This window comes from Phacochoerus africanus, chromosome 2, assembly GCF_016906955.1.
Source record: "Phacochoerus africanus isolate WHEZ1 chromosome 2, ROS_Pafr_v1, whole genome shotgun sequence".
In the NCBI taxonomy this organism is placed as follows: Eukaryota; Metazoa; Chordata; class Mammalia; order Artiodactyla; family Suidae; genus Phacochoerus; species Phacochoerus africanus.
This window is the reverse complement of record NC_062545.1, coordinates 39,907,456-39,935,208: the sequence shown is the minus strand read 5'-3', so window position 1 is coordinate 39,935,208 and position 27,753 is coordinate 39,907,456. Positions and strand designations below refer to the sequence as shown.

Here is a 27,753-nt window from a genome sequence, read left to right as displayed (position 1 = left end):
TGTGGGCTTTTGTGTGTTGTTTCCTCATGTTCCTATTTATTTTTTTTTAATTAGTGCTTTGTGGGAGACAGATGTTGAGTAAATGCTGTTTTGTGAAGTATTTTTTAGGGAGGTTTTAAAATTAGAATAGTTTTTTCTTGCTTTTTATTTAGCTCTGAATTTTTGTTTCTTTTCTACTCTCTTCCCTACTTCACTTGCACCCAGATTTCTACACAAGCTGCTTTAGGAGTTACTCATCTGAATGGGAAATTATCTGCCCTGAGACCAGCTCTAGACCACCCCTTGGTTGCCTGACTATGAATACCCCTTGAATTTCATGTTGTTATGATTACAATAAAAGGAGCACAGGAAATCTGATTATTTTAGCCATATTACTGGAAGGGTTGGATCACTGCAGAGGTATCTACTTATTTTCCCTCAGTGATTCAACATAGTTTAGAAAGAAGACCAGCCCAGAAGTCAGGAGAATAAGTTTTGTTTTGATTTTTGGTGAATTGCTTTATTACCTCATCCCTGGTTAATTAAGAGGCTAAAAATGTCCAATCCTCATGCATTTTACAATATTACCTAGGAGTTGTGTTCTCTAACCATTAATAAAACTATTGGAAAAATAGCTCCTTAATGCTAAGGAATATGCCAAGCACCAGGAAGACCAAGTTGAACAGAACAAGATCCTAGCCCTTTAGAACATGGGATTCACACCGAGTAGGTAAATTACTGCGAAACAATGTGACTAATGCCACTGTAGCAGTATGCATCTAGCATAAGGTGCTCAGAGATAGTTATAAGAAATCCTAAAGCCAGGGGCAGTTTCTTGGAGAGGTGATGTTATTGCTAGATCTCGAAGGATAACCAATGGTTTTGCCAGGCAAAGAGGACTATGTGCTAGGAAGGGAAAAGGGGCTTAAAGTGTGGGATGTACTTAGGCAGCTGTAATTAAATCAACGTACTGGACAGCTGCCGATATGGCTGGAAGTTCAAGGGGAAGTTGATTCAGAAGTGCCTCACATTTCAGGATAAACAGCTTGGACTTGACTGAAGGTTTTGAATTAGTGGAGCAGTAGAATTGTATTTGTACTGTGGTAGACTGGCTGTGAGTCTGTATCCCTCTGAGCACGTACCTCTTTCTCTACAACAAAGAGGTAAGGGACAGTCCAGGAGATAGGAGCAAGGCTAGACTCATGTTTGCATGTGTGGGGAAGTTTTTAGGCTGGTTGGCTGGGTTGTTCCCTTGTCCTAAGAGGCAGATCAGATATGGATGGAAAAATATGCCTAATTTAGATTTGTTAAGAGCCTAGAACTAAAAAGACAGAAACGTAGGTTAAACTAGAGATAAGAATTGAAGATATTTGCTAGAAATTGCTATACTTAGAGTTATGTGTTAAGCTCTTTTAGGAACAGGCTTACCATATGAGTCATGTGGTTTAATATGTTTTTCCCATTTTGGGGGGTTTGTTAACAGAAAATATATAAATGATAAAATTCTTTGAAATTATGAAAGGTTTGAAACTCATATGTTAAACATGATTAAAAAAAAGGAATGGCCTCCTTTATATGTGTGTGTGGTTTTTTTAATAGATGTTTTCCAGCCATAGATTTTGGCTTTTGATGCATTAGTTTCCTGTCAGCTTCTCTAAAGATTCAAGGATAGAGTTTAAATTAAGGATGCATTCAAAGGAATCCTTCAGGGTAGGAACTAACTCTGCTCTGATTTTTATTTAGTTGGAGAGCATCCCGAGAAATGTGTATGGATTATGTAACTAGTCACTTAGGGCCCCTGGCCTCCTGTTAGTCTGGCCCTGTTGAGAGGCAGTGCACTGGGAGCAGCTGGGTCAGACTCAGCGCTGTTGCCTAGCAGTCCAAGAGGAGCAGTCATAAGGGGTTGTTGCTGAGCAACCAGGGGGCTCCTGGTGTCGCCTCATCCCCCACGGAAATGTACAGTAGTGGTGGGCCTGTCCCCATGGGAGAAGCAGTACAGTCTGGCAGGGGGCCAAGCCTCCCTCAGAGGCACAAGGGTTGTTAGTAGTGAGTATTTGATCTTAGAATCAAAGATGATAACTTATGTTTTGTTAACATGCAATTAATTTATGGAATTATTGATGTAAGTTTAATTAAACATGAACTTGGAACAAGGCAGGTAGCTGTGGCAGCCAGAGTTCTCTTTGCAAATACTTTCATTCCAGTTTCTTTCTCTTTCAGGCTTAGTTGCAAGTTACCTTTTCTGGGTTAATGGAAAGTAATTTTTCCTTATGCCTCATGGAATATGTAACTTTCCCTATCAACATTATTTAGCCAAAGCAAATATTTACATTTGAGAAAAACCAGCAGGCTAACTCTAGTTTGTCAAGTGGGCCAGCATGGCAGAGTATTTGACTCAATATGAATGCAAGAATTTTCTGCTAATATTTCAGATAGTGCTCTGAGTTTCCTCTCTGTATGAAAAAGTCTGAAAATAATTCACCAGAACCACATCTTACTTTATTTTTTAGTATTTAACGCAGTCCGTAAGTGACTCTTTAGGAGAGTTGATAAAATGTCGAAACTAATCAGCTCTTGTAAGAAGGCTAAGTTATGCTTTTAGGACTTAAAGTGGTCCATATTGAGCAAGCCTTTTCCTGAAGATCCAAAAACATTTTAAAAGCAAAAATTCAGCTTTTTCGATCTTTTGGAGTAACGCACAGTTGCATCAAAGACTAAAGTGTGAAGTAGAGGAATAAACATCCATCACTGAGAAATAATTTACATTGGCCAGCTAGAAAGAAGTGATATACACCTTTTTTAATCTTCCTCTTCCCCGTATTTTTTCATTCAGTAATTTTGGCTTTGAGCTGTAACCATTTATTTGCCTGTGAAGGTTTCAGGAAGCTGGGCTTTGGGTACAAAGCGGGAGGTTTCTTTGTTGGCATTGGGGTCAGCACTCTTTGAGAGACCTGTATTCTTTTGAAAAAAATACTTAAAACCTTAAAAATTCCTCTTAAGAATTGTGCATATAGATTTTTGTCTTACACACACATGCATACCCACTAATATGTCTAAACAATTTAATTAGAGTACACCTGGGATAGTATAGCAGTAGTAATAGAAAAATTAAAATTTTCTTAAATGCCTTATTTTTAAAGCTACTTATTTAAAAGTGAACATTTTACTGCCTTTATCATATTACCATTGGCAGAGGTTTTCTATTTATCTTTGTTACAAAAAATATTAATAAATCTAAAGCATATTAAGCACAATATATGCCAGGCACTATTCTTTGTAAATTAAACTGAGTATGTCATTTAACTCTCCCAAAACCCTGTGTGAAAGGTGATAGTTTTATGAATATTTTACACGTGGAGAGGTGTAGGCCTGCCCAGAAAGATCAAGTAACCAGGCCAACTGTACATAGTAAAGACTTAGAATCAGAAAGTCTGTCTTCAAAATTTGTGCTTTCAATCATTTTATGCTATATTTTGAACACCGTATTATTTCATGAGGGCACCCCAGTCAGTAATCACAACAAACTTGTTTTTAATTTATAATGATATAGTGAGAGAACACAAGAGAATGAAAACTATGAAATCTTTTACATAACTAGGTTTGCTTCATTTATTCTTTGGGCCTATAGTCCACAGCAAGAAGCCTTTTTAATCAAATTTCTTTCTGTCTGTCCAAATTCTATTAAATGCAAAATAAATTCTGTAGGCATTTGGCACTAAAGTTGTTTCTTTTCAGGAAGAGATATGTGGTCTCTTTTCTTTGGCATATGAGATGTGAAGAAAGAGGAAATGGTTAAAAGAAAAAATAGAGGAAATGAATAAGTGAACTGTTTTTGAGTCAATTCTCCAAAAAAAAATAAAATCATGTAAGATATAGAGCTACAAAACATCAAGGAACTGCCGCCTCGTCATGAGAAAAATAATGCAGAGGAATAGTTACGTATAAAGGCTAGGTCAACAGTCTGGGAATATTGTAAGGCATCATGACGCATAGTGGATCAATGGCAGGCTGTCTAGTCAGACAGAGATGAACTCGAGTCCTGTCTCTGTGACTTATTAGCTGTGTGACCTTGGGGAAGTACCTCACCATCTCTAAACTTTGAAAAAAAAGTGCTTTCTTCTTTTTTGAAAAAAAAAAACATTAATTGTGATGATTAAGTGGAATAAAATGCAAAGTGTATAGCAGGGCTCATGACACAGAACAGTTGTTTATGGAATGTTAAAATCCCTTTTTCTTTTTAAATTTTATAATGATTTTTATTTTTTCCATTATAACTGGTTTACACTGTTCTGTCAATTTTCTATTGGACAGCCAGGTGACCCAGTCGCACATACATGTATATATTCTTTTTTCTCACATTATCATGCTCCATCATAAGTGAATAGATATAGTTCTCAGTGCTGTACAGCGGGATCTCATTGCTTATCCATTACAAAGGCAATAGTTTGCATCTATTAACCCTGAATTCCAAGTCCATCTCCCCCCCCCGCCCCCCGCCTTGGCAACCACAAGTCTATTCTCCAAGTCCATGATTTTCTTTTCTGTGGAAAGGTTCATTGGTGCTATATATTAGATTCCAGATATAAGTGATACCATATGGCATTTGTCTCTTCCCTTTTTCTCTTTTCCCAGCAGCACAACAACAGAGTGAAAAGGGGCTTATCCTGGGTACCGGAAAGGTCAAGGAAATTTTTCAGTAGGATTTCGGGGTCAAAGTTGGTCAACATTTTTAAGATTCTTGGTCAGAGTTGCCAAATTGTTATGTAAAAGCAATATTGCAATGCAAACATTACCTTTTAAAATTAGAAAACCTGATTTTTTACTTTGCCTATGGTTATGGTATTGACTTGAATCAAGGAGACAGATACAGTGTTCAACTTTCTGTGTTAACTGAATCTGAAATGTGAATGTATCTCTGATTCTGTCATTTTCATCAGTTCCTCCTCATTCATTCTTCAGCTGCTGAGACTTCATTAAAAAATTTCAAAATTTTAAAAAAATTCAGATGATTAATTTTAGATACACTAGAGATATGACACATAAAATTTTGATTTTGCTCATTTGTGTATATTTCTTTTCAAGTACTCTAGCTGTAACTCTCTGTCCCCTGAAACAGGGTCTTTGTTTCCTCCATGGCATCTATCAAATGGTAGATAATAATATTTGCTGAATGAGTGAATGGATAAAACAAGTTATTTGCATTTTATGTACATGCAATAGCTATTAAAGCTTTTGAAAATGTGGCAGTTGTCAAGGATCTGGTTAATAGCTTAGCTTAAAAACTATCACAGTTGTAGAAATAAAGCATGTACAATAGGAAAAAATAGAAGAGACTAGACTAAGAGTCAATGAGGGGGAAACAAGAATAAATAAATAAAGGAATTTTAATATAATAATGCTAATTTGATTGTGAACACTTATAAATTAATACACGAGTTTTCCATATTTTGAAAAAGGTATAAATTCATGATACAGATTCACCCTTTTTAGAACTACATATAGCAAGAATAAGCATTAAGACATTTGCAATTCTTCGTTTTAAAGTTATAATATACCCTTTGCTCATGTAAGTAAAGACATGTGAATTTTCCATTCAATAATCACTATTTGAGTGCCTACAATGTATTGTGTCAAGTGCTGTAGATAGATGAATAAAACATTGCCACTCAAGATGTTCATTGGCTGCTAGTGAACACAGAGCCATCACACGAAGTCAACCATGATAAGTGCATCAGAGAGTTAAGAACAAAGTGATTTAGGGGCAAGGGTTATGACTCATACCATACTCAGGCAGTTCCAAAGAGTTTTACAAAAGCAGCAACCTTTGAGCTAGGCTTTTAAGGATGGCCAAGAGCCTGCTAGTGAGAGCCCAGGGTGATGATGTACATTCTAGGCGGAAGCAGGAAGTTTTTATATGGCCTATTTGTGCAATTCCTTTCATATTTGTTTCTAGTCCCCTGGCCAAGGGGTTCATACCAGCACATTTTATCACACCTTATACAAAGTCTCCTCAGTAAGTATTGGTTTTTGAATATCTGAATGAATGAATGAACAAACTTACCTTCTTAATATGGGAAAATAATTTTCAAAGAAAAATTATACTTCATTGAGGGTTGTGTTCTTATACCTGTGCAATTCAAAGGAAAATACACTTAAAAAAAACCCTGTGATTAATATTCGTCTCACCAGATTTTAAGAAAACACAGTTATGGGAGTTCCCTGGTGGTTCAGCAGGTTAAGGATCTGGTGTTGTCATTCTGTGGCTTGGGTCATTGATGTGGCATGGATTTGATCTCTGGCTTGGGAACTTTTGCAGCCATAGGTGTAGCCAGAAAGAAAGAAAGAAAGAAAGCTCCACTATGGACTTTATTCCTATCACTCTGTTTTTCTCTTTCTACACTTAATTTCTACATTTTCAGTGGTTTGTTTGGATACATGAGTTCAAATATATTCATTTGGGGGTTTTTTTCAACCTAAAATAAAACCTCCTTAGACTGAGGCTGCTGTGCTGCTTATATATGAAGTGATATTCAGGTTGGTATTTTTTATTTACTTTTTAGAAACAAAACAAGTTCATCCTACTTTAATTGGAGCCTACATTCTCCAATTAAAAACCTACAATATATTGACAGAAAATGGGCACACATTTCCTATTGGAAAGTGTCCAGTAATATCTGGAGGATTTAGCTAGGTTTTAAGGAGATTGTATTAACATTTGTGCCATAAATGACAGTTGGGTTATTTTAATTACATGACAGTTTCAGCCAAGATTTGTCACTGTTGTGGGTTCCTTTTCCTTTTCTTTCCCTTTTAGATTTCAGTACGTTTTGGAAAGCCAAGTATATTAGAGTATGATTCCTTTGGTATTTTATTTTATTTTATTTTATTTTATTTTATTTTATTTTATTTTAATTTAATTTTATTTTATCAGAAGCCTAAACAAAACACATTAGAACGTTACAGTCCCAAAAGGAAGCTGTAAAGACTTAGGAGTGTGACCACAACTACCTTTCTAGGATCTCAAACCTAATCTAGTGTTAAACACAGAAGCACACTTTTTACTTCTCCAGTACTTCAGGGAGGGTAACAGAATAACATTGCATATTCATATTTTATCATGGATGATCTTACTTGATTCTAAGAACAACCTGGAGAGATAAGCAGAGTAAATATTTTCACCCCTATTTGATAGGCAAGACTCTGTCATTTACCTACCAAAAAGATGACTCCTCAAAGTCAACAGTTGATAAAGGGATGAGCAGAAACTAGAACAGAGTTCAGTGCATCTGCCTCTGTGTTACAACACCCTGAGGACTTTCTTTTACTGGCTTACTTGTAAGCTATGAGGAAATGTGGAAGCCACTGAAAGAGATGAGTAATGCAATTATTTGCAAATGACCTAAGAGGTGGCTAGCATAATGCTGTTGGCATTGGGAGAAAAAGGCTTTACTTGAGAATCATGGTGAAGTATTTCCACCACATATAATTTTTGGGTTTTATACAAATCACAAGTTCAATTAACTGTGCCAGCTTGAGTGGAAAGTGAAACATGGATTGAAGAGGCGTTTCTCAAATCAGGGAGACTAGTGAGGGATGTTATAATCTCTGTAAGAATTGATGGGGTGAAGTCAGATGTGGGTGAGGAAGGTGGAAGTAGATGGTGCCTGTGGGAATGGAATTAGAAGGAAGAGTGATATCAAGGAGAACCTGGAATAGAATTCGGTGGTTTATTAGAAAGGAGAGAAGAAAACAGCAAACAGCACTGGATTCTCACCTGCTCTGAATAATCCTGGTTAAGTTAGGTAGCACATACAAGCATAGGAATATTGACATTCCTGGCTCCACACTTTATAGAAAAAGGAACAGATGATCTCCATAACAGGAACAAAACATGATCCTCATCTAGGACAACTAAGCCTTTATTCTGTGTCTGCTCAAATATGTAGATTGCCTGAGTAAAGGTATCCTGGTTTACCCAATTATTGGTTGTAGCCACCTCAGTCAGGTGTGTATATGGAAGTGAAAATAACACAGTTGTTTTTCTCTGTTATTAGTATTAGAATGGGGCTTTTGATGTAGAAATACCTAAAAGGATATGAACAGGAAAAGCATGCAAGTGTGTCAGATGCCTCTTCATAGCAAAATTTCAAGTTACCTTTTGATGTGGGCCGGAGATTTTATTGGGTTGATTTTCTCTTCTGGAATTCCAATTACCATATTAAATAATTGAAGAAAACAATGCCCTTGCTCCTTGGCATTGGAATTTAAAGATGAACTGCTGCAGGGATTTTTGGATTTTAAGATCACATATCTGAGAAAGGCTGTCAGTCAGTGAAACTGTTTTCAATGGAAATTTGAAAAGCTGAACAAAAAAATACATTTTGCTGTATTGTTGATTTTACTCTTTAGTAGGAATGTCTCTGACTGCTCGTATTACACAGTCTTAGAGCAAAACACAAGAAAGATTGATCAGAATACACTTGGTGGGTTTGAATAGGGAATGAAATAAAAAGAAATATACTCCTCTTTTATGGGAGAGTGCTGAGCTGCTTACTCAAGAAAATTTATCCTGTTCCTGTTATAAACCAGAGAAGTATAAAAGAAATCAGGATGAGGAATGAAAAAACAACAATGAACATTGTTTTAAAATTGTGTGGCATTTTGTCATTAATTTAGATGTTATTGTCCAAGAAACCATTTGTTCTTTTCCAAAAGAGGCAAGGAATGAGGGATGTTTATCTTAATAAATCTTTTTTCCCCCCTTTGTTTCCTTCAGGGGTCATGGTATACTGAAAAGGCACTCAATCAAGAGAAATCTGGAAGGAGTTGGAAACCATCAAGTTTTTGAGGACACAAAGGGTGCAGAAAAGATCAAGGTCGGTATACTTTTGATTCATCAATCCTGTGATTGAAGGTGTCCCTGAAAGTATCTCTGTTGCTATAAAGCCAGAGGGCAGCAAAGAAAAGGTAAAGTGAGAGGTCTTTATTTTAGAAAACAAATCCATATGGTTAAATTGAAGCTTGATAGAATCTTAATGTCACATTAGTAGCAAGTAATGCATGCTGAGAACTTGAGCTACTTGTTTCCAGCCTGTGTCCACCAGGGACCAGAGATGAGTACAGAGATGGAGCTTGGTTTGATATTTCTGCTCTTAGCTATGCTTATTTAAATTGTTCTCAACAGAAGCAGGTCATCCACCAAAATAATGTTTTAAATTTATATCTTTTAAAACAGAAGAAAAACTCATTATCTATCAGGTCTAATAAATGTACTGCTCTTCTAATACTGATCTCAGAGATCATACTGATGGCTTTATAAGCAGTATATGCAAGTAAATATTCTTGATGACACTGATTGGTGGACATAAATCCCAAATGCTTTCTATGTCCTGCTGATGTATTTGAGGCCCCCCAACCTCCTAGTGCTGCATTTCCCACTCAGAGTGAGAGACCCGCTCTCCTGTTGCCGTTAAGATGGCAGATTGGAGGCCTTGGAATAAGCCTCTGCCTTCAAAAGGCTCTGGCAGTGTCCTCCCACTCTCCATTCCCATGGGAACCAAGCTTCAAAGGAACGGGCAGGAGTAGAAGACATTATATTTGGTTGAGGCTTGTTGCCTGGTTTTCTCAAAACCAGTATACTTTCCTATTAACCCGCTGTGATTTCATTTAGACAATGGCATCATTGTAATTGTGTTATCTGAGCATTTTTCCTATTTTTGTGTCAACTTTTTCAGGTTATGTCAGCAGAGAATAACATGTTTTAATTGAAGTCTGCCTTCTTTTTTGCTGTAATTTCACACAAATAATATTATCAAAAGCACTTTTATTTCTACATAAGCAACAGAAATCTCCATCCTTAGAAAAAACAGCAAGAACCTATGTGAACATTAATTTTGTAATCCAGGAAAATTAAGGCTAACATCACATAATTTATTGAGTCTATTGTGAGTGGAGTGTGTAGTCATTTATAGATGGAATACCATGCAGTCCTCACAATAACTGTGTGAGAAAAGTAAGGAAGGCATAGTTATTCCCTGTGACAAAAGTGCACCTTGCCAGTTGCACACATTTAGCTAGTGGTGGTGAAGTTAGGATTTGAGGCTAATTTTGTTTGATCTTAAGCCTATGCCCTTGACCAGCTTGGATCATGCAAAGATGAGCAAAGTATCTTGTTTACATCAGGTATTTATAATCAGTGGTTGAAAATATACATTTTTAAGGAACACATCATCCCATGCTCTATGAACTCTACAAAAGAGATGAAAATTTTTTCTGATTCATGTAACCAAAAGCATAATACTAAAGAACAAAAAAAATTAAAAACACTAGTTAAACTAGCCCCAAAGAGAAAAATCACAAAAATTCACTGAAATACTAAATACAGGAATGTGGAAATCAGCACAATAGAATAATACAACAAAGTGGTGTTTATTCTAGAAAGTAGTTCAATATTGAGAAGTTTATTATAAGTTCATAATCATAGACAAGAAGGATAAAACTGCTATTTTTAATTTCTTAACAGGTTCCAAGTTACATTTAATAAAATACTACTGTATTTCATTTAAGAACACACATGTATACAACATAGTAATTTAGAAATAGAGAGATGTTATAAAATTGTGAACAAGCAGAAAAAAACAGAACATTAGAATCTTACATGCCCTATTTCATCACTTAATTTAGCATCATTCTACAAATTCTAGCCAATGTAATCGATTTTTAAAAATGACTGTCATTTTAAAACTTATTATATATGCTGGAAACTGTTCTAAATACTTAACCGGCGTTAACTCATTTAATCTTCATAGCAATCCTAGGGAGGAGTAGTCACTATTATTCTCATTTTACAAATTAAGAAGTTGAGGCCAAGAAAAACTAAGTAACTTGGCTGAAGTTGCATAACTAATCAGTGGTAGAGCCTAATAAGCACTCAAGTGGCTTAACTTGTGTCTGTAATTTAAAACACTATGATATGCTGCCTTTCAAAATTTATAATTATTAGAAGTGACATCTTTTTTCCTTAAAAAAGTATATATGTGTGTGTATATATAGAGATTTTGTATATATATATATATATATATATACACACATATATTTTGTAAATATATATAATTTGTATATATGTGTTTATATAGTATATATGTAGACACACATATGTTTATATATATATATATATATATATATTTTTAAAATATACACGTACATATTTTACTAAAAATTCCAAGAAAATCAACTAAAGAACTGTTAGAATAAGAGACTTCATTTAGTGGTCATACAAAAGATTTATATGTATGAATATCAATCAATTTTTCTGTAACAGCTACAAATAGAAAACAGGAGAAAATAATCCAATTTACAATAATCATGAAATGTCTTATCTATGACAATTCTAATAAGATGAAAAAAACATTAAGAAACACAGAATAAGATTAGCAGTAATGGAGACTGATATTGTATTAGAGGATGAGAAAAATAAACATTGTAATGATTTTAGCTTCTCCAAATTAATTTATAAAATTAATGCAATCCCATACAGTAGCACAAAGAGATTTTTAGGGGAAGGTTGGAAATATGATTATTAAAATTCATCTGGAAGAATGAACAGATTACAAAAAGCAAATTTTTGAAAAAGTGATGAAGAGATAACTTCTAATTCCAAGTATTTAAAAATATTGTAAAATTACTACTACTAAGACAGTATGATATGTTTTACTAAAATAGAGACCTTGAAGGAGCTTAATCATCTTGAAAATTCCCCAGAGTTAAGCACATAAAGGTAATGTTTGGTAAAGACATCATTTCATGTTGGTGGAGAAAGTATTGATTATTACAAGAACACAATTACAATAATTAGTTATTATTATGAAAAATTATAAAGTTGAATCTTTTATTCACACAAAATACAAGTAAATATCAAATTAATTGAAGAATAAAAAATAATGAGATACAACTGAAAAATAGATGAATAATTTATAATCTTTTTTAATATGACATCAAAGGCCAAAACCAGAAATGAAGATTGATAGGCTTGACTATGGACATATTAAAAGTGTTTTATGTACAAACAGAAAGGAGACTCAAGCAGCATGCCTAGCACTGTGTTTCCACATTCTTTTCTTGTTTTGGGGGATAGAGAGTGAATAAATCAGCAAGTTCTGTTTGAATAATATTCCAAACACACTACTGTTTGAAGGCTTAATAAAGCAGAGCCCATCCTGGGATAGTACTCATTTGGTATTGTACTCACTATAGGCAAAGAGCAAATTCCAACGGTGGAATTCTAGAGAAGATAATGACATGGTAGCTAGGATTGTTCCACCTCAAAATGTCAACTAAATTTGAGTTATAGCATCCAATAGAGGAAGGGATTTCATCTAGACAGTTGTATAATCCTTACACATGCCAGGGCATTTCCATTTCGGTAGAAGTTATTCACATTTTTGTGTAACAACTGAATTTTTACAGTGTGTTAATAAAAATAAATTATTTCCAGTTTCCTGTCTTGAATTATGCAGGAGAATTATGGATAGTTGCAGAGGAAGGACAAAAATATAAAATTTGGAGAGATATTTCCTGTTTTATTGTAGAGTATGGTGCAAGAAAGAAAGTTGTATTCTATTATTATTTTTTTTTAATGGCTGCACCCATGACATATGGAAGTTCCTGGTCCAGGGGTTGAATCTGAGCCACAGCTGTGACCTATGCCACAACTGCGGTGATACAGGATCCTTTAACCCATTGCGCCAGACCAAGGATGGAACCTGTGCCTCCATATCAACCTAAGCCACTGCAGTTGGATTCTTAATCCACTACACCATGGAACTCTGAAAGACTGTATTCTTTATTTCCCTCTAAAGCAGCTTTTCTCCTTTAATGTCGGGGCCCTAGAGCAAGTAGGAAAGCAACATTTATCATTTATCAATGAACAATGAAATAGAGAAAAATAAAGTTTTATTTTAAATATCCTAGGTAATATCAGCCTGCACTATGACAGTCAATTCACACTAACACTAACAAAACAGTAATTTTCTGTCCTGGGCCCTATTAGAAAATTGCTAGATTCCAAGCCTCAAATATCTCATGGGAAAGAGTAACCAGCAGGCACATTAACTTCTTTGTCTATCTCTTCATATTCTGTCCTTCTCGGTGTCCCTGGCCACTGCTAGGGACACCTCCTGAGGTCGTTCACCCTGCTCTGTGCCTTTCTGCTAGTGGTCCCTCAGCTGACACAGAACCCCCCCCCCCCCATTACAACCTCTCCCCCATATGTAGTGCTCTTTTGTTTCCAGGTTCAAATTGCCCAGTGCTCTGCATTCGGCTACCCTTCCTCTCTTTTCTAACCTGACCATTGTCCTTAGAACAAACTGCTCAGGTTTTTTTCTTCAACTCTTTTTGTCCACCGCCTCTAAACAGGTTCTTACCTCTCTGAAACAAGGGCTGGCGCTGTTAATAGATGGCTTTTTCTCAAGAAGCTTACAGGTCTTGGGGATTGGCTAATAGCTATCATTGGTGTCCTTCCTTATAAGGTCTTTCAGCTACTCATGAAGTTATATCCTTAACGGATCCATCAAAGAGAGGCTTAGCCATTTTGTGTTAAATAAGAGTAAAAATATCAAACAAATGCAACTCTAAAGATAAATAAATCAATCTTATTAATTTTCATGTTAGCCAAACTGTCAGTTTTGAAGACCGTTAAAAAACTTTGCGAGCAGTGAGTTCTGGAGGGGAAAATGGACAACAAAACAAATAAAACAACCAACAAATAAGAGAGCAGAACAAACAGGCATCATTACAAAGAAAAGAAAGGAAGTCTATACAAAGAAAGGAGGTTGTCATTGAGAGTTTAGCACTAATTATTAGTGATCAAAATAATTTCCATTTGGGAGTTCCTGTTGTGGCGCAGTGGAAATGAATCTGACTAATATCCATGAGGATACGGGTTTGATCCCTGGCCTCGATCAGGGATCTGGCGGTGCTGTGAGCTGTGGTGTAGGCTGGCAGCTGCAGCTTGAATTTGACCCCTAGCCTGGGAACTTCCATATGCCATGGGTGTGGCCCCAAAAGACAAAAAAATAGTGATAATTGCCATTTAATGCTCATACTGTTTGCAAGACTCTTTTTCTCATCTTTCATTCAGTACATATTGAGCACTTGTCCCATTTGCTCTGTGCCAGGTGTAAGCATGGAAGATGTAGGGCTGAGGGTACTCTGCAATCCCCAGGGACTGGTGAACTGCAAGGCCTAGAGGAAAATTGACTAGAGATGGTGAGGAGACCCAAAGAGCACCATATCAAGAGTAGCTGATGTTTAGTACTTTGAGGAGATTCTGAGGGATGATGTGCTCACTTTCTTCAGCTCATTGAGGAATATCATCTGTACGATTGAGCAGGCAAAACTCGGTTGAGTGGATATGTCAGAGGAAAACATACTTTTATTTAATCAAAAGATTGGCTACCTCTAGTACCTGAGATAGTTCTAGAAGCTTGGTACCACGAGGCAGGAAAGTGACACAGAGGATTCATAAGTGAAATGGTGAGAGGCTGAAGATGGAGGGTTGGTGATTAACTCATCTCTGAAGACAAACCTTCCCTGATCTGTTATTGAGAGACAGTTGAATTGGGAATGGCTCCCCTGAGGACTCTTGGACCTTGGCCAAATTTCTTATCTCTGAGTCTTATTTCCTACATCAGAGGAATAGGGATATATCTCATAGGACTGTGGTGAGAAATGAGTTGAATAATTAGTGTAGATGAACAAATTTTAAATGTTCAGCCTAAAATAGGCATTCAGTAAACAATACTGTTATTATGGGGACCTAGAAGCTCATCTTGAGAAACACTTGGACTGCCTTAAACAATCCAGGAAGTTAAAATGATGCCCATTAATGTAGAATGTCCTTCCCACCCCATCCTGGCATTTGAAAAAAACAAAATCTTTCTAAAATGTTCAGTGAGGAGTTCCCATCATGGCACAGTGGTTAACGAATCCAACTAGGAACCATGAGGTTGCGAGTTCAATCCCTGGCCTTGCTCAGTGGGTTAAGGATCTGGCGTTGCCATGAGCTGCAGTGTAGGTCGCAGATGTGGCTCAGATCTGGCATTGCTGTGGCCCTGGCATAGGCCGGTGGCTACAGCTCCAATTCGACCCCTAGCCTGGGAACCTCCATGTGCCATGGGAAGCAGCCCTAGAAAAAGGCAAAAAGACAAAAATAAATAAATAAATAAATAAATAAATAAATAAATAAATAAATAAAATGTGCAGTGAACAATAGTAAACGTACAATGTTATAAAACACATTGGGCCAATGGTTCCATTTTGTTAGTATTTTCTTATTATTTGTTCTTAGATGCTGGAAAGATTCCTTTTTTTAGCTCAGTCTCCAGCTCTTAGAATTATGCTAAGGGACCTATATTGGCAACCTCCATATGTTATATCAAAAATGATCTTTAGAAGTTCCCATCATGGCTCGGTGGAAACTAATCTATTATCCATGAGGATGCAGGTTCAGTCCCTGGCCTTACTCAGTGGGTTAAGGATCTGGCATTGCTGTGAGCTGTGGTGTAGGTTGCAGACGTGGCTTGGATCCTGCATTGCTGTGGCTATGGTATAGGCCTGCAGGTGCAGCTCTGATTCAACCCATAGCCTGGGAACCTCCATATTCCACAAGTGTGGCCCTAAAAAGACAAAAAAAAAAAGAAAAAGATTTTGAACAGTGCGTTATGACCTGTTGAAAGAGAGTCTGCTTGTGCATGTTGGATGAGTTTGAAAGCTTCTGGGCCTTTGGTTCTAACGATGTTATCTGTGTTGCAATCGGTTCCTGTGTTTCAGTCTGTTGTTGGTATCAGCTATTGAATAATTTGAATTGGCCTTTAAGTGGGCCAACAGGACCTCTGGTGGTTGTGCCGCAGCCAGGTTTTGCTAACCCAAGCCAATAAAGCCATTAGTGATTGCCCGTGATGTCAACTCAACAGACTGTAGTTGACTCTGAGTTATGCTCACCAGCTCCAATTAATGAGCCACTCCAGTATTGTACACTCACTTTTCCAGGCCTGTCCTTGATAAACTCCACCTTCGCTTTGTTTCTGTAGTCCATGATATGTGTTTTCTTAGTGTAATTTATATACTGAGGTATTTAAACAATTCTGAGAAGAATAAAAGAATAAAAAGAATGGAAACTCCCACCTCTCAGAGTTGACACATTTCATTTTATAATACTTGCTTAAAGTCTTACTTTTTAAAGAAATGAAATGGGGCAATTAGGTAAGTCTCCTTTCAGAAGCATCTATAAATTAGGGTACATTGTTACTATCCGTTTTATACTTTTTACTCATGTATTTATGCAACCATTCCAATACTTTGTCCTGATTTGTATATTTTAAATTTACAAAAATAATACCACACTGTGTTTTTGAGATCTATGTAGTTATATATAGTTCTAGCTCTGTTCTCCCTGGTGAAATTTGAGGGTTTTTTTATAAGACATTTACTAGTCACATTTAGTGGCCTTCCTTACTGCTAAATTAGGTTCATGGATGACAGGATGTTATTGCTAGAAGATTTAGGAGAAAAATATCATTGTAATTTATGTCTTTATATATTGTCAACACCGGGACTTTTTGAAAATGACAAAAGCTAAGCCAGATGGGAAGGCAGGACAATGTAAATAAACTAGGACTTTCCCAGGCAAACCTCAATGGAGGGTTAGGTTTTATTTAAAGAAAACAAGGCTGCAGGAAGAGAAATGACTTTCTGGGTTACACAGCTGGCTAGTGGCAGACCTTGAAATACCAGCTCAAATCTCAAAATCAAACAATTGCATAGGATAAGGTATACGTAGAATGCTTTCCAGTCCATTGTTCTTTTCATCATGGTGCTTCTCTGTTTAAAAAAGATATAGAGAAGTAAGGTGATGGATTCTTAGGGCTGCCTTATCAGGAAATCACCTGATATCCTGCCTTTAGAATAACTAGTGACAGCCTGGCTTTAATCCATCATTTTTTTTTCCTTATGATTGCTCTCTTCTGGCCTGGGGAAATGTGATTATTGCCTCCTACCACTGGATAAAGCACCCTGTCCCATTGGTCCCGGCAGGTAGCAGAATGTGGCCAGGTAACTCAGGTTTCCCTGGGGATCAGAAATCATCTCCTTTCCGTTTACTTGTCAGCTTACCTTTGTCCTATACTAGCCTTGTTAACAGTGGGCTAGTTAATGAATGTGACATATCTGTTTCTGCAAGGTTTGGGTGTGCCAAGATTATACAGGAGAGGGAACTGACTCATTAATTAAGCAAGGGTTTTTAGTTCCAGCTCAGGTCTGCACTTTCCTTATCCAGGCCCAGTCTCAGGTGTTCTTCATAGTGTGGTAGTATTGCAGTTATAAAATTTGTTAGGACAAACAATTCATTTTGTTTTTATTTTAAACTTTTATAAATTTAAAAATCTACCAGTACAACTAGTAGAAGGCTTGCACCTATTTTAAAATATATCATTTCAAATTTCTTTTTGTTATTCTAAGATTTTTTTATACATTTATAAGATACAGAAAGCCAGTCTTCTTGATTATTTGCTGGCGATAATATTTAATTGCTAAAACACTCTATAGAAGTTAAGTGATAGATACTTTGAAAGTGAATATTTATCATATGTAGAGTATCATGTTTCATCTAATTATGTTCTTACTAAAATTGTGTTAATTTGATTATTTTACAAATAAAATCAGCCTGTAAATTTCTAATTGGCAAGTGCTTGAGGGCACAAGATACTTTTGATTAATTTAATGTCAACCTATTATCGTATTTATAAATAGTGTAGACATTGTAACTATAGTCATAAAAAATAAAAATCCATTGGTAGGGAAGTGTAGTGCTTATGGTTGTTTTTAAACACATCCCTAAGAGGTCAAGAGTATAATTCTTGAAAAGATGAAGTCATTGTCCAGAAGCCGAACATAAACTGATTTTGTTATTTATCTCAAATGGTGTATCCTCAGACTGCTAGATGATGTCATGAATATTTTAGCTGCAATTGTTATTAAGGTCTGCAGTGTATGACTATTCCATGTGTGGACATGGTTGCTGCAGGATGGCTAAAAGGATAGTATATCTCAAAGTCATGTCCAAATTGCCTATCTGTGAAAGCTCCTCTTTGTTTTAATTTGGTTGGTAGTTATATGCTATTTGTATGTCATGTGGAACATGGCTCAACATGACCAGGGGTCCACTTAAAAGGAGCCACCTCACTTAAAATTATTCCATGTTACTCTGTAGAGTCAATTTTTGGTATTTAAATACATAGCATAGCTTAATCACTCACATCAAGTTATAATTTCAACAGTACTTTATAATTTTTCTTTGGCTGTTTGCCTTGTGGAAGTATATTATTCCATCACGTGAGGTTTCATAGTCTTTCTGACCCTAGCTGAACATTTGAACGACACAGAAGAATTGGTGGAAAGACTGCTAAATGTTAGAAGTCAGATCTCTATTCTGTATCTTGCTTTGCCACCATCCAGCTGCATGGGTGTTAGGAATTCATTTGGAGATAAAGCACCATGCAGTGTATTAAATTACAGAATACCAAATTTGAGTCTCACTTGTGCCATTTATTACCTGGTAAATTTCTCAACCCCTCTGTGTCAAGGTTTGCAACTGGAAAATGGCACTGACAACAGTACTCTCATATGAAGTTATTAAGAATATTAAATCAATGGGTATTTATAAAGCACTTAGAATTGTGCCTATGTGACCGATTGTTTAGTAAAACTTCACTGTAATTATATTTCACTGGGTATGATTTCTAGAAGAGTATTTCTAGTTTGAAGATTACATTATCTTAAGTTTCTGCTTCTTACCTTTGTTTTCAGAACACTTTTGACTCTAAGCTTTTGCTGGTGAAGATGTTTGTAGGCAAAGTATTAGTGGTTACAGTGATCAAACAGCAATATTTTTCTCTCTTTTTTTTTAATTGCGGCGCATGTGCAAAACCAAAGAATTTTTTAAAAATATAGGCAAGGAATTCTTGGTGTGGCACAGCGAGTTAATAATCTGACTGCTGCAGCTCAGGTTGCCATGGAGGCGAGAGTTCAATCCCTGGCCCAGTGCAGTGGGTTAAAGGATCTGGTATTGCTGTAGCTTTGGCATAAGTTGCAGCTGCAGCTTAGATTCAATTCCTTGCCCAGGAACTTCTATATGCTGCAGGTGCAGCCATTAATATATGTATATATGCATATATATATATATACACACACACATATACACACACATACACACACACATATATACACACATACACACACACATATAGGCAAAATATCTATATATATTCTCCTAGTCGTATTGACTGAAACAGTCTCTATAACTGGGTTTGGAACTTGTGTTTGTATTGTGTATACACTTTACCTTCTGAAGAGTTAATTTATTTTATTTTTCAATTTGTCTTTATAAATGTGCTTTTGGAGGGAAGGCTGTTAAAAAACTGAATTGATTACTTTTCACCTCTATACTGTCAGTGGAAAATTCCGCTGTTCATCAGGTTTCCTTAAGTACAGGTTGGTGCATGAGTTCTGTATTTTTAAGCTTATCGTACACCCATAACTCTTTGTTAAACAATTTCAGTCTCTTTTAATTAAGCTGGAAGCCTGTTAAAATTGAAATATTTTGTAGTACATAAAGCAGTCTAGATGTCAGGATAAGAGCTTGGTGGTAGAAGGACAGATTAGTTTGTTTTTTAAACACAGGACATGTCCACCAGGGTGTAAGAGGCCACTGAAATTGTAACTCATTTTAGCCCATGGGAGAAAGTCCAGCTAAGCTAGCAACCTTATCATCTGGAGGGTGATGACAGCAACAGGAGGCTGTCCTGACAGGCAGGGAGTTGGAGTTTGAGCTGACCAGCAAGTGCAGCAGATGGTGTCCCAGCAGGTGGGTGGGCCATGGTGACACAGAGTCTGGAAGCAGGTGATATCCAGGCAGGTAAGCAGAGAGGTCTGATCACAGGTAGTATGGCCCTGGGGTAGGGGAATGAAATTCAGAGGCTGGAAAAACTGAATAGATTAGTGCAAAGACCCATTTTCAGAAAGTAGGGTACTATTTGGGGCATTAAAGCAGAGACTCTGTTCTTTGGGGCCACAGGTTAAAGAAGACTTGTGACACCCTTAGTTTGGGGGTTGTGTGACCTGGAGGGATGCTAGACTAGGGAACCAGGCCAGTCTTTATAGATGCTAACTTTGGTAGTCCTTAATATAGGTTCATGTGACTGTCTTTTGAAAATTGAAAATTCAAATGTGTTAATTACTAAACTGTACTTTACTTTATTGCTAATAAATTAGATTAGAAGGAAACTTTGATGTAATCAGCCTTGCCTCCCCTCCCCTTTTTTCCTTTCTTTTGTAAAACTTGCTGCAACTTTTAAATCAGAATAAATTCCATGGAGGTGAAAATGCTCACAGGGGGCTTAGGTTTCATGAAGCTCACGTTATAGAGATGTTATTATTCCTGCCTCTTCGTGGATTCATCCTAAGGAAGAAGTCATGTATCAGAGAAGAGGGTATAAAATGAGAGGATTAGCAAATAAATGGTTGTTTCTGACTGAGCTTTGCTTGAAATGGAGAAGAAAATGCTGTGGAAGTTACTGAAATTAATTTTGTTATAATGGCATGGAATGTTAAGTGGCTCTCTCCTGAGAAGTCAATATTTCAGGTCTCATTATTTTAGTTGGGAGTGCTCTACCTCAAATCAGGACCTCCACCTCCAAGCAATAAGAGAAAATTGAACTTTGACTCATGCCTGTGTCTTAGCTTTTCTTTCTTTCTTCCTTTTTTTTTTTTTTTTTTTTTTTTTTTTAAGGGCAGCATATGGAAGTTCCTAGGCTAGGGGTTGAATTGGAACTACAGCTGCCAGCCTACACCACAACCACAGTAATGAAGGATCCTTAGCCCACTGAACGAGGCCAGGAATTGAACCTGAGTCCTCATGGATACTAGTTGGATTAGTTTCCTCTGTGCCATAATGGGAACGTCTGTGCTTTAGCTTTTAACAGCTTCCTGTTTTTGATCTAGATTTTGTGCCTGTTGACATACTTGTGATGAAAGGAAACAAAATCCCAAATAAAACAAAATCCAAGCATTCCTATTCTTTTATGTTTTGATTTAAATCTTAGGCTGATGTCCACTTCAAAAAATTTTACATGGTCATTGTGAAATTCCAAAGCTTCATTTTTGTTTCTCCAAGTACTATTTTCAATGGAAGAAAATCTATGGATCTTTCTAATATGCTTTATCGTGATGAATAATGTCTAGAGAAATTAAGCATTCAGCTACCAAATGAAAGTTAATGTATGCAATTAAGATCAAGATAAACCTGGCTGTCATGAAATCTAGCTTAAAATTCTAACTTTCTGTGTGGTTCTGAAGTTATTTACTATAACTGGCTTATAATTTCCTATCTCCATTTGTACCATATTCATAGAAACATTGTGTTTTTCTAGTACACCTTTGGGCATCATAATAGATAACAAAGTTTCCCCCTTTTTAATGGAAAGTTTTTAGTGGAAATCATTTTAATATGTCCCACTCTCATATGCCCTCATAATTTGAACATAATTATATTAGTCATCATTCCATTAGAGAAACAGAACCAGGAAGAGATGGGTATTAAAAGACTTATTGCAAAGGACGGCTTCAGTATTTGTGGAGGCTACCTAGCAGGGTCTGAAATCTTAGTGCTGGAAGGGCAGGCTGGAAACTCTGGGGCTGGATTCCACAGCTGGCATTTCTTCTTTCTCAAGGAAACCAGTTCTGCTCTTAAGACCTTTCATATGGTTGGATAAGGCCCACTCAGATTATTGAGAATAATCTCTTTTCCTTAAGTCAGTTTTTTGTAGATGTTAATCACATGCACAAAATTCCTTCACAGCAACACCTAATTCAGTTTTTGAATAACCAGGGGCCACAGCCTAGCCAAGTTGACACATAAACCTGACCCTCACAGTCCATTCCTCAACTTGGCATCCATATAAATTTCCTTAAATCATATTTAATCTCAAAGTAATGGCAACAGCAAAGTCATACTTCCTAACATGATTAAAGTTATCCTGTGTATAACTAAAACCATACTAAGCTTTTTTTTTTTTTTTTTTTAATCCAGAAGAGGTGCAGAGTCATTGGGATTTACTCTTTATATGCTGTAACTTAAAATACTGAAATATAGTTGCTATTATTATTATGTCTTATGTTAGGAGATAAGCCCTTGAGAGGGAAGGAGGGAAAAATATTTGAGACACACATTTTTGGAACTGGTCATGTGGTCGTAGCTGGCATCTATAACTCCTTTCTTCTACAACCCAATCTACATATTCCATATTCCCTTTGCTCTAAAGCGCATACCTCAGCTGGTTATGCTTCCTTGCCTGGTGGGTGACCCAGACCTTCATTCCTAAAGGATGTTTATGGGCCATTAGCTGTTTTTTTATGGTTTTCATTGACTTGTGAATTGGATTGTGGTTTTCACTGACCTTATCCACAGAACATGGTAGTGAGAAATGTCCTAAGGGATCTCCTGTATTATAGAGACTCTTCCTTACTCCCCATTGTGTAGTACAGCCACATTGTCCCCTTGGTAATCAGAATCAGTCATTCCAGGCAATAGAGAAACTCCCTTCTTTGCCTATTGGTTCAGCACCCCAAGGAGCCCAAAGTGACTGGCAGTCTTTAGTCTCCATGCAAATTGTCTCCTGGTGGAAACACTCTTCTCTTTGAAACTAAGACCTCCTGACCCTCAAAACAAAAGCTCACAAGGATGGGAAACAAAATTTTGCTAGAAGATTACTAAAGATAATACTGATAGTGTCACTTTCATTTCTATCCCTCGATTCCTGGACCCATGAATCATGGCTACAGGAGACATAGGACCATATATTGGGTGCTGATTTATAGTATTTATAGCTTCTTGGAGGATACTTCCAAGTGCTGCCTGGACATATACTGTCACCTCGCTAGCACTGTAACTGAGTCTGCAAAGGCCATTCCACTCCTCTGTCATGCTTTCTGCTTCAAGATGATGGAGAAGATTGTAATACCAGTGAATGAGCATTGATGGACTTCATTTGCTGTGAACTGAACTCCTTGATCAAAAACAACACAGTGTTCCTAGTTCCCGTGATGGCTCAGTGGTTAATGTATCCGACTAGGAACCATGAGGTTGTGGGTTCGATCCCTGGCCTTGCTCAGTGGGTTAAGGATCAGGCGTTGCGTGAGCTGTGGTGTAGGTTGCAGACGCGGCTTGGATCCCGCGTTGCTGTGGCTCTGGCGTAGGCTGGTGGCTACAGCTCCGATTCGACCCCTAGCCTGGAACCTCCACATGCCTCAGGAGCAGCCCAAGAAAAGGCAAAAAGCAAAAAACCAAAAACAAAAACAACGCAGTGTGGAATACCGTGTCGGTGGATAAGGCATTCTGTATGTCCACAGATGGTAGTTTCAGCAGAAGTATTGCTTGCAGGGAAAGCAGCTCTGTATCTAGAGCGTCTGTTGCAGTAGGATCAAAGCATCACCCCTTCCATGATGGAATAAGTCCAGTATAATAAACCTGCCATTAGATAGCTGGCCGATCATCCTGGGAAATGATGCCATATTTGGAACTCATGTTGTATTTGCTACTAAAAGATTGGGCACTCAGCAGTGTTCTGCAGCCAGGTTATCCTCAGTGAGTGCAATTCCATGTCGCTGAGCCCATGTATAATTTTTACCTCTGCCAAAATGGTCATTGGTGTCAGCCCATTAAGAGGCACAGATCCACAAAATAGGTCATCCTATCCATTGGATTATTAAAATCCTCATCTGCTGACGCCACCTTTTGATGAGCATTCACATGCAACACAAATATGTTCACATTCTTTGCCCATTCGGGGAGGTCTATCCATATACCTCTCCCCCAGATTCCCTTGTACCAATTTTCTGAGCATTTTCTTTCCAAATTACTGACCATCCAGTCAAACCACTGGTCACAGCCTATGATTCAGTAGAGTTTTAGACCTCTGTCCATTTGTCTTTCTAAATAATATGAACACCCATCAGCACTGTTCAGAGTTCTGTTCCCTGGGAGGATTTCCCTCCACTGTTGTTCTTCAGAGATGTATGAGAAAGGGCTGTGGTGCAATAGCTGTTCACTTTCAGTTGGTGCTCACATTATCATACAGAACCATCTGTAAACCAGGCCCAAGTTTTATCTTCCTCAATCAACTAAATTTAGGGAAATCCCCACAAGGCAACAGGTATGGACTGGTAGGGGATAAGTAATGTAACAAGATCAGGGGCCATGGGTATTTGGACCGCTTCCTCATGTAATTTACTTATGTCTTCAGGGCTTCAGAGCCCCCAGTCTCCTAGGTACCTCTTTCAGTTGATATTTGAGGGCTGCTGTGTACTCCCAGCTTTATGGCATGGTAGATCAGACAGAAACCAGTTCATGATAGGCAGTTCAGGTCTCATGGTAATTTGGTGGCCCATGACTAGGCATTCATATTCTCCTAAGACCCAGTAGCAAGCCCAAATCTGTTTCTCAAAAATAGAAAATATACCTGCAGAGGAAGATGCGGCTTTGTTCCAAAAGCCTCAGGGTTTGCATTATGGTGCACGATTAGGGGCCTGCCAGATCTCCAAACAGCATCTCTGCCTGCTACTAGCACTCATAGGAGAAGGCTGGGAGAAAGATCAACAATATGATTGCTTGGCAGGACAGCAGGTTCTCGAAGGGAGTTAGCCTCCCCTTCATTCAAGGAGTTCTTGGTCTGTATACTAGGTCAAGACTAGAAATAGATGGAGAGGTTGTAGCTGTTTTGATGGTTCAACATAGACCTCTGTTCATTAGTTATAGAAATCTCATGCTTATACAAATCAAGTAGAATTTATTAGCTTGCCTGTCTATTTTATTTTCTAGGGAGACTGTGATCAACTAGCCAACACTATACATCTCTCTCTGCAAGTCAGACTATTCTGATTACTGATTAAGCTCTGCTGTCCATTGTGGTAGCCACATCTGTCTTTGGTAATTAAGTGCTGCCATTTGACCCTCTCCCTCCTGGTACCTGATCTTCCTCATTGCATTTAGGGATCCCAATTCAGTGCTAGCAATTCCCACTGTAATTTCTGACTTATAGAAAAGAATGACCCTTGAGTTCACCAAGGATGCTGAGGTTCTTCTCACAAATGTAGTTCTTACAATCATAGGTAAAGATGTGTCTTTTGGACCCTCCTGGGGTAGGTAAGCAGGTTTTACATGATAAAGCCGCTTTGGCATTTATTATACAGTATACCAAGGCAATCAGTTCTGGCATTTTGGTTTCGTTTAATGTTGACCCTTGTTTTAACCAACTGAACAAAGTGCTAGACCCCTTTCTAACCCCTTGAGCTGATTCCATATTCTCTATTTAGTGAGCGCATATCAATAAATTCATTCTGATTCAACTTTATGTACCTTTCACAGTTATCCAGCAAACACCCTTAATATTCCATTCATGCATATATTTCCCAGATTTCTCTCTGGGGAATAAGTTGGAGAAATCATGCATTTCTTTTGGTATGTAGCACACTTCCTCTTGGGCCACACTGTGTATCCTTGGAGCATGCTAGAATGTGAGTCTAGTTATAAATCTAGAAGAAAGAGGGGTGTCAGGGATAAATTCCAAGGAAATCAGCAGTGTCTTGCAAAGCAGCTACCTCAGGAGAGACTATTATAGGTTCTCCAGACAAAGCAGGGCTTAACCTCTTCACACGGAGATGAAAGGGTGGCATCTATTGGCCAATGATGCAGCAGAATTTAGGGGTTTAGAATCCTCAGCTTCATTGGGATTTCCCAGATATATCTATTTCAATTTTGAGGATTCCATTTCTTCCCAATCAGTGCCCTCACTTTAACAAAGATGTTCTGCGAGGCTGGGAATTCAATTTGTGTTGTAATTCAGCAATTTACAGCTTGAGATTCTGGATTTGAAATCTCAACCCTAGAGCTACAAGAGATAATGGTTTCCTTCCTGACAGACATAAATGCTTTCAGCTCATTTACGTGGAGTTTGAACTGGGAATTTCAAGCCTTGAATGCATCCTCTTCTTTCCCTTTTCTACAGCACGGTTTGGAACAAACAACCATGAGAGGGATTATATAATTGTGGTTTTTATGATTATGAAGACTGGTTAGGCAAGTCCAAAAGCCAGGTTGGCAGGCTGGAAACTCTCTGGCAGGAACTGAAGCCTTAATTTACAGGTAGAATTTCTTCTTCCTCAGGAGAACCACTATTCTGACCTTTAGCTGATTGGGCCAACACCATCCAGATTAATTGAGGATAATCTCCTCTACTTAAATCAGTTGATTATAGATGTTCTTCTACAGCATCATCTAGATTAGTATCTGATTGAATAACTGAGACTATAGCCAAGTTGACCCATAAGACTGACCATTTCAGTAGTCCAATTTTTTGTGTCTTTTTTTTTTTTTGGTCTTTTTAGGGCCACGCCCATGGCATAATGGAGGTTCTCAGGCTAGGGATCAAATTGCAGCTATAGCTGCTGGCCTACACCATAGCCACAGCAGATCCAAGCCACATCTGTGACCTACACCACAGCTCACAGCAACGCAGGATCCTTTAACCCACTGAGTGGGGCCAGGAATCAAACCTGTGTCCTCATGGATACTAGTCAGACGTGTTTTCACTGAGCCATGATGGGAACTCCTTTAGCAGTCCAATTTTGTTCTTGATAGCACATAGTCATCACATGTATAGGCATATGGAAAGGATGTGTACAAAAAAAATATGACTAATTACCCAAGGACAGGCTCTAGAACTTGGTTTCTTAAAAGAGTTCCACATAATAGCTTGCTTTTTAGTTGTTTATTTTTTCCTTAAAAATAGATGAAGTGTTGCAGTTACAATATGCTCTTTGGTAGCATGATGTGATTTTTTTTTTTTTCCAAAAAGAGCTTTAGTGGCTTTTTCTCAACAGATTTTCTCACCCTCCAGAAAATCATCTTATGTGTGGTCTGTGACTATTATCATCTCTGAATTAACACACTGTTAAAACATTCATAATAGGGTGGGTCAGCCATGATCTTTGGGATCAGTAGGCTTTTCTATTGTGTTCATTTATTGTTATCTGTTGAGGGATTGATTCGGCTAATAGAGTTAGAATTTAGTTTTGTTTAGCTAAGAATTCTAGAATTTATAAATTCCAGAAAGCTGATCCTTCAATATCTGAGTTTTCTCAAAATGCTGTTTAAAATACACTTTAAAAAAAGTTGACATGTAGCTAACATAATAATATCTCTGTGGAGGGAAAGGGGCCCATTCCTGAGTGAACATTTGGTTGTTAATCATAAAACAAGGTGACAGAGTTTCCTGGATTGATTGTTCCAGGTGACTACAACCTTCAGCTGAGCTCATGTGACTTGTTTCCTTCAGCCAAGCTTATGTGACTTGTTTATCTGGAATAATGGTGTGTGTTGAGCCATCTTCTTCTCTTACGTATGCTCTAGTGGCCAAGAGGCAAGATATAAATTGCTTTGACAAGATTTCAGGTGCGATCTGTGGCTATGAGAGAGATTTTTGTGAGAAACCTCTAGGGCAGTTTATTCAATGCTTTATAATTCAGACTAGTGGTGGTGGGGAGAATGGAGGAAGAGGAATCTGATTCCAGACCATGTACTTTTTCCTCTATATTAAACTCCCCACATTCTGTTTAGTACAACAAGAAAAAAAAAAAAGAAAAAAAGAATTGGGGTAGGGATGTCTT

General features: G+C 37.5%; 1 protein-coding gene across 4 annotated transcripts in view; it reads left to right on the top strand.

Moving 5' to 3' along the window:
* The window catches only part of PKIB (cAMP-dependent protein kinase inhibitor beta), a 108,160-nt gene that overhangs the window by 16,048 nt on the left and 64,359 nt on the right, over nucleotides 1–27,753 (top strand). For all 4 annotated transcript variants that reach the window (XM_047759446.1, XM_047759475.1, XM_047759466.1 and 1 more), the window contains exon 2: nucleotides 8,756–8,855. Coding sequence is in view for 1 of the 4 variants with exons in the window: in XM_047759435.1 (XP_047615391.1) it covers nucleotides 8,756–8,827 (72 nt within the window). In the remaining 3 variants the exon portion in view is untranslated. The remainder of the gene's footprint in view (nucleotides 1–8,755; nucleotides 8,856–27,753) is intronic.